Source organism: Carassius auratus, chromosome 7 (genome assembly GCF_003368295.1).
Source record: "Carassius auratus strain Wakin chromosome 7, ASM336829v1, whole genome shotgun sequence".
Classification (NCBI taxonomy): Eukaryota; Metazoa; Chordata; class Actinopteri; order Cypriniformes; family Cyprinidae; genus Carassius; species Carassius auratus.
The window spans coordinates 23,221,425-23,228,749 of NC_039249.1; the positions used below are offsets into that span (position 1 = coordinate 23,221,425).

General features: G+C 39.4%; 2 protein-coding genes and 1 pseudogene across 2 annotated transcripts; 2 read left to right on the forward strand and 1 right to left on the reverse strand.

Annotated features, from left to right (window-relative positions):
• The first annotated feature begins 137 nt into the window (after positions 1–137).
• LOC113106263 (guanosine-3',5'-bis(diphosphate) 3'-pyrophosphohydrolase MESH1-like) lies at positions 138–1,478 on the forward strand (annotated as a pseudogene).
• A 529-nt stretch (positions 1,479–2,007) lies between these two features.
• LOC113106266 (microfibrillar-associated protein 1-like) lies at positions 2,008–6,140 on the forward strand. The gene is made up of 8 exons (XM_026267997.1): positions 2,008–2,089; positions 2,562–2,778; positions 2,873–3,005; positions 3,099–3,286; positions 3,911–4,180; positions 4,269–4,428; positions 4,507–4,596; positions 5,690–6,140. Exons 1-8 carry the CDS (start codon positions 2,008–2,010, stop codon positions 5,867–5,869), a joined length of 1,320 nt encoding a protein of 439 aa, XP_026123782.1. The 3' UTR covers positions 5,870–6,140.
• On the reverse strand, positions 5,992–7,262 carry LOC113106267 (huntingtin-interacting protein K). Its single transcript, XM_026267998.1, has 4 exons — positions 7,062–7,262; positions 6,692–6,747; positions 6,555–6,606; positions 5,992–6,436 (listed from the first exon to the last, which is right to left on the reverse strand). The coding sequence occupies exons 1-4, from the start codon at positions 7,221–7,223 to the stop codon at positions 6,341–6,343; spliced, it is 366 nt and encodes a 121-aa protein (XP_026123783.1). The 5' UTR covers positions 7,224–7,262; the 3' UTR covers positions 5,992–6,340.
• Between the last annotated feature and the right edge of the window lie 63 nt (positions 7,263–7,325).

Sequence of the window (7,325 nt, forward strand, 5' to 3'; positions counted from 1 at the left end):
AAAAGAACAAATGTCGCTACACTTGTTTCAGTACGGACATCTTAGACTTGCGGACACAAAAACAGACATTCAAACAACATATAAAATATATATAAAATGTAACATTACACTCATTTGTAATATATGATTGACTTGCATGCTGTGTGTTGTATATTATCAAATCAGACCGAACAATTATAAACGCATTATCTTATTCTACTAAAGTATATGAGCTGTTTGTCCACTTCGCTGCAGAGAAACATCAATCAGCGCGTGAAGATCCTGATGCCACATCATACACCAGTCACCCCGGAGGTACTGTAAGTTACCAAAACACTTCTCTACAAAGACGAAGCGTATATAATCCTGCAGACTCCAGAAAACACAGCTGCTTGTCTTGTCTTTGCAGTGGTGGCAAGGATTTGAAGTCATTTGGGTGCAATCACACATCTTGAAGATTGACAAGTGAGTCAGAGATACGTTTGTGCGTTAATTTGATCAGTTTCTACACTAAAAATGCTTAATTCATGAAGAAATAACTAAATTTATTTAAAGAGCTGTGCACTGATTTATTAAAGGGGATAAAATAATAACGTAAATGCATTGACTGAACTGTCCACTGTGATGTCTTGTGATGCAGGCTGCACTGCTTCATGACACCGTCGACGACACTGACACCTCCATCGAGGAGCTGAAGTCTGTGTTTGGATCCTCAGTGGTGAGAATCGTCCAGGAGGTTACAGATGATGGGTCGTTACCAAAAGAGGAGAGAGCACAGCTGGAGCATGCACCACACCGCAGCCCTCAGGCCAAGCTGGTCACACTAGGGGACAGGGGGTTTAATCTGCGGGACCTGAATCGTTGCACTCCCACAGGTGAGACATCATAACTGCTGCTCCGGAGGTTAATACATTAACAGTCTGTAATTATACTGTGTTGCATCTGTGTTGACAGGTTGGAGAGCGGAGAGGGTTTAAGAATACTCTGCGTGGTCGTCTCGGGTGGTAAAAGGGCTCCTCTCAAGCAGAAACTGCAGCAGCTCTTTTTGGAGAGAGGAGGGGAGTCATGATGATGTCACAACCACTGGTCGAAATGATTGTGCTTTTTTTGTAACTGATCATCATGGGATGTTCTTTACACTAAAGGGACAGTCCAGCCCTCCCTGTAGTCGTCCCAAACATGTTTTGACTTTCTCTCTTCTGTGGAGCACAAGAGACGCTGATAAAGATTTCCTCAACATTAATAAAGTCCTACAGAACAACATCAGGGCGGGTGAATGACGACTGAATTTACATTTCTGAGTCCGCTTTGGTATTAAGATTTTTTAAATTATATATATATTTTTTAATAATATGAATGTAAGTGTATAATACTTACACTGATATGAAATGAAATAAAAGTTTTGTTAAATGGGACAAATGTTGCTGTTGTGTAATAATATTCTTAAATGGATCAATATGAATAATAAAGTATAAAATATAATGCTTTATTACCCAGATGTATCGTGTTGTAACTATAGTATAGTTTAGTCAGTAAAACTGAGATTATGAGTCTTGGTACTGTAACTGTGTGGAATAAACCACAGCTATGAAATGAAAAAAATTAAAGTAAAATGATGATCCTGTGAGCAAAATCTGCTTGAATGAGATACTAATTATTTAAGTTTGAGTGAGAATGGAAACATTAATATTTGATTTTAGGAAGTGTAAACATGTTGTTTTTATAATAATAGTAATGATTTAGAATATACGGCTCTTTTAACTGATTACTGCTATTCCGCTGACTACTTATCACCAAAAGGGATGGACAGGCCAAAAATTATCTGTTGAATTATAAAAGCTCAAATAAAGGTAGGAACCTCTTAAGAGGTCAGTGTTTCCGGGGACGAGTTTTCGTGCGGTTTCCTATTGGCGAATAGTTTCCGAGACGTCCATGTTAGTGGATAAAGGACCGTAAACAGGATTTTTACGAAGACGTTCATCGATTGTTTATTTTCAAGTGTAAAGGGACCCGCGTGAATTCTCCAAGATGTCGGGATCAAACGCATTAAATGCCAAGCAGCCGCCGATTCAGTCGACTGCAGGAGCCGTGCCGATCCGCAATGAAAAAGGTGACTTAACGTGTTTGTTTGAGAAACATTTAGCTTCGACTGTTAGCATGTGTTGACATCATGATTCGTGCGAGTGTGCAGTAATAAAAACATGACATTCTTGGTCTTAAAACCAATCCCCTGTAGTTAAACTGATACATACATATGTAGTTTTCACATAGTTACTGTAGAAAATTATAAATTGTTATGTAAGTTATACTTATTTTTTCTTAAGGAAAACTGTATGACTACAAGACTTGGTTTCATTTTTTCAATAATAAATCACCGAAATAGTTATTAAACGACGAGAAAAAAAAGTTAAAACAACGTCCTGAAAGCTTCTATAAGTGCTCCGGGAAAAGATATTCACTTAAACAAGAGGAGTGTATATTCATTCATAGTTTTAGAAAATGTATTTTAAACTCTCTAAAATGTAGCAACTGCTTTCTATAGTAAAACATCTTTTGACACTTTTGTTTTTATTGGACTTCAGGTGAGATTTCCATGGAGAAGGTGAAGGTGAAGCGCTATGTGTCGGGTAAGCGTCCAGACTATGCCCCGATGGAGTCCTCCGATGAAGAAGACGAGGACTTCCAGTTTGTTAAGAAGGGTAAAGAGGCCGAGCCAGAGATGGAGATTGAAGTTGAGGAAAAATCAGACCCTCGTCTTCGACGTCTCCAGAATCGAGTAAGCGAAGATGTTGAAGAAAGGTAAACCCTACCCATCTGTGCAGTACAGTTCTTACAAATATATCACTGCTGTACAAGGGTGTTAATGTCAAATGTGCTGTCGTGTCTTTCCCAGGCTCGCAAGACACAGGCAGATAGCAGAGCCAGAGCTGATCGCTCAAAGCAGTGAGGACTCGGATGAAGGGACGTGGCACCCCGAGCGAGAGGAGAGCAGCGAAGATGAGGAGGAGGAGGAAGTCGATGATGAAGTGGGTCACTTCAACAAAACATTTAGGAAAAGCAAAGACTTGGATATGTATTGAATGAGTTCACACATAAGTGGCTTTACGTCTTCTGTATAGGAAATTGAGAGGAGGAGAGCAATGATGCGTCAGCGTGCACAAGAGAGGAAGAACGAGGAAATGGAGGTCTTGGAGGTGGAGGAGGAGGGGAAGTCTGGGGAGGACTCAGAGTCCGAGTCAGAGTACGAGGAATACACCGACAGCGAGGATGAAGCGGAGCCTCGGTTAAAACCCGTGTTTATCCGCAAGTGAGTTTCTTAAACATAAATGAACCTTAAAGCGACAGTACATCCAGGAAATAATTTTGTTCATTTGTTCCAATTCTGCATGAATTCTTTTCTTCTTCCGCTAAACAGAAAAGATAATATTTTGAAGAATGATGATGGTTGACAAAGCAGTTGCTGGTAGCTAGCTACTGACTTCCATTGTATTTTTCCCCCTATACTTTGGAAGTCATAAAGTAAAGTGTGTTATACTGTATACATTGTAGTATTCACAACACTGTTACAGCATACTGTATAGTGAACTGATAAACTGTAATAAAAACTGTAGAATACTTAGTTTTTACTATGGTAAACTGTAGTGTATTGTAGTGTTATATACCATATAGTTGTAGAAAAGTACAGTATTGGGAAAGTAATTAGTTTTTTTTTATTTTTTTTTTACTATAGTTATGTTACAAATTAATGCAAGTGTTTTACTATAGTACGGTTCAAAAACACTATAGTATGGTATTTTTTCATGTGGGAAAGGCTACCAGCAACAGTTTGGCGCTAAATATTAAAATGAGAACTGAAATTGTAAGAAATATATTTATACTAAAATAACACAGTGCAATTGATCTAATTCCTCATCACTGTGCCTTCTCCCAGGAAGGACAGAGTGACGGTTGCAGAACGAGAAGCAGAGGAGCAGAAACAGAAAGAGCTGGAAATCGAGGCCAAAAAACAGGTTGAAGAGAGGCGGCGCTACACGCTGAAGATCGTAGAGGAGGAGGCCAAGAAAGAGTACGAGGAGAACAAACGTACTCTGGCTGCTCTTGATGCTCTGGACACCGACGGAGAAAATGAGGAGGAGGAGTACGAGGCCTGGAAAGTGAGGGAACTGAAGCGTATTAAGAGGGACAGAGAAGACCGAGAAGCGTGAGTACTCATCATAATTGCAAAAAAAGTTTCATTTCACATCAGTAACACAAACAATAATCTCACATGGCTTTTTCTTAAATGACAGAATAGAGAAAGAGAAAGCCGAAATCGAGAGGTTTCGCAATCTTACCGAGGAAGAGCGTAGAGCAGAACTGCGGACAAATGGTAAAGTCGTCACCAATAAAGCAACAAAGGGCAAATACAAGTTTCTGCAGAAGTACTATCACAGAGGAGCCTTCTTCATGGTGAGTAAAGAGCCGATCATCGTTACCTGATCACATGCTGTTCTTGATGTGAAATAGAAGTTCTTTCTTTGTTTGCAGGATGAAGAGCAAGATGTCTTCAGGAGAGACTTCAGTGCTCCAACTCTTGAGGACCATTTCAACAAAACAATCTTACCCAAAGTCATGCAGGTCAGTGTCATCTCTTTGAATTCATCTTATTGGTTTTGACATCAATGCCATTTTCTAGCTGAGTCGTAGGGGTGGGCAATATCACTAAAACCTTATATCACGATACGAGTCATTTTATTCCACGGTAGCAATATATATCATGATATAGTTATTTTTGCTTTAAATAAGGTCTTTATGAGATAAAAAAAAATTGGTATCGTAGAAATGACAGAATTTTTTGTCACCAGTGTCAATACTAGAAAAAATTCATACTAGTCTAAATTTTTTAAAGGAAAAGAACAACTAGAAAGCTGCATATTCTTCACTGTCTTATTTCCTATTAAAGTTATAAAAATGATTTATTCAAGAGCAATGAGAGATTTTCTCTTGTTGTTTGCTTAACATGAATGACAGGCAGCAGGAATGCTAGACTGTTGTCACTTTAAAAGCAAACTGTTACACATGATTTCTTTTCCGCGGTTTCCTTTCACTTGCAAAGATGGGTATTTAGACACACGAGTGTTTGTGTGTGTATTTAATTGTTCAAGGCCCTTACAGCGGCAAAAATATTCAATACTCCTGCATGAGTGTGCATCTAGTGAAATGAGATCTTTCACTTGTGTCCTCTGGTACTTCACCCACCCCTCCTGAGCTGCACAGTTGATTTTTATTTATTTTGTTGTTGGGTTTGTTTTTCAAAGCTTACAATGTTAAACACTCAATTCATTGCTCAAAGTCACAATTAAACAAGAATTTGCCACAGATCTTTGCTTCTGTTTTATGATGTACTTCTGCATGTCATTGATTGTCAAAAAAATATAATGTAAGAGGGGTGTATGGGTCAATATATGGGTTGTTGATTAGATGGAAGCAGAATTTTCATTGCATGATTTTCTTTTTCAAGGCCATTAAATAAAGAACTTGTTTAAGAAAATAGTGGCAAATGTTTAAATATTTGGGGGAAACAAATTCTTCATTCATGGCCATAATGATTCAGAGGAAAGTGGAGATGAGAACCCGTTCTAGCAAATTTACACCTTCACCTACAGAACTGCAGTAGTCTTTCATCCATGTGTTGGATGTCCATCCCCTAATTAATCAATGTGCTTTGTAGGTCAAAAACTTCGGACGTTCTGGACGTACAAAATACACTCATCTGGTGGATCAGGACACCACTTCATTTGATTCTGCCTGGGCTCAGGAGAGCGCTCAGAACAGCAAGTTCTTCAAGCAGAAGGCAGGCGGCGTGAGGGACGTGTTCGATCGGCCAACAGTGCACAAGAGGAAGACATAGTCCTATTCATGGTAGAAGAGCAAATTCAGCTCAAACAAGGACACTTTTAAACCTCTTCTCTTTTTTTTCTGTCACCTTTGTTTTACTAGTGTCTTTTGCTAGTGTTAAAGAAATCTCATAACAACGACATTACATCTTTATTGCATTTGAATTGTATACATCTACACAACATGTCATTGTGTATACAGAATCCCAAGGCTAGTTCCACTGTTTCTAATGGGAAGACTATTGACTTTTTGTTTTGTGGTAATAAATTATGACACTGATCGCATTGGGTTATCTGGAATGCATTACTAAAATGAGGGTCGGTGCTGCTAATAAATGCAAAAGAGGTCAGTTGTACTGTTAAAGATGGTTTAAAAAAAGGTTCCTTTATTACAGCATAAGTACAGTGAGAAAAGGAAAGGGTCATCACAAGCAGGAAAAAGGCAGTCCCATGTGTCCATAACATCTCAAAGCAGTCAAGTCCACTCAGTTGGTCAGTGCAACCAGTGCCTCCACCACATTGCCCATGTGCTCTCGCAGACTGCGCTCGGCCACTGCTCGCGAAATCTCCATCTCGCCCATCTGTCAGGAACATGTCAGCATAATCATTGAGCTCCATGTCAAAATATAAATGTTTATTCATCTATATTATACACACATTTATCTAGCATGAGAATTAAAACACTGAAAGCATACTTACAATGAGCTCCACATCTTCCTTCTTTATTGTTACTTTGGCTAGTTCTTTTTCTCTGTGGAAGCGACAGAGAAGAGTATTGTAGTGATGATCATTTATTAACAACAGACAGATTGTAATCAAACAACTATATTTTTCACCTTTCCTGTTTTGCTTTTTGTTCTCTGGATCTTCTGTCTCCAATCACTGACATTGCCTTCAAAGACACACAAGACCGATAAAAATTCAAACAGCAGCATTCGTAGATAAATGTGCTCTGAAATTATAACATTCAAGTTCTCGGGCTTCAGCGTCTCCTGTAAAGGTTTGGTGGCGGAATGAACATTTGAGAGTTTAAACATCTCACTTTTCTCTTTAGTGCTCACTTTGCTAACCTATTAAAACATTATGACGGTGTTGATGGATATCTGTTTGAGTATTAACACAGAAATCTCCTGTCCACTGCCGCACATGGTTACTCAGCGTTAGCATGACTAGCTTCATTCGCTTCTGACACACGGATTAACTCACCGTTTCCAGATTCGAGCTGGAAATTTCCTTTTCCTCCGCATAGTCAGTAACCCTTTCCAAATCAGCAGCTCCACTATCATGTTTCCGGGGCTTCTCTGTTGGTTTCCCCGTGCAGTTCTCCTCAGCCTCCAGGTCCAGATCCACATCTCCCTCAGCCGCCATGATCGCTTCTTCACGGTCACGGAACGCAGGACCGAGATGGAAACACCCGGACTGAGATTCATGCAACACACCTTAGAGGTCACGTGCTAGCAAAACTGAAAT

Bases quoted from the DNA above. Each gene is read 5' to 3' on its own strand.
- LOC113106267 (XM_026267998.1), bottom strand. From the start codon at position 7,223: ATGGCGGCTGAGGGAGATGTGGATCTGGACCTGGAGGCTGAGGAGAAC. The intron at 6,607-6,691 runs GTGAAAAATATA...TCGCTTCCACAG, and splicing joins CAAAAAGCAAAACAGGAAAG to AGAAAAAGAACTAGCCAAAG. The intron at 6,437-6,554 runs GTAAGTATGCTT...TGTTCCTGACAG, and splicing joins AGGAAGATGTGGAGCTCATT to ATGGGCGAGATGGAGATTTC.
- LOC113106266 (XM_026267997.1), top strand. From the start codon at position 2,008: ATGTCGGGATCAAACGCATTAAATGCCAAGCAGCCGCCGATTCAGTCG. The intron at 2,779-2,872 runs GTAAACCCTACC...TGTCTTTCCCAG, and splicing joins AGCGAAGATGTTGAAGAAAG to GCTCGCAAGACACAGGCAGA. The intron at 4,597-5,689 runs GTCAGTGTCATC...TGTGCTTTGTAG, and splicing joins TCTTACCCAAAGTCATGCAG to GTCAAAAACTTCGGACGTTC.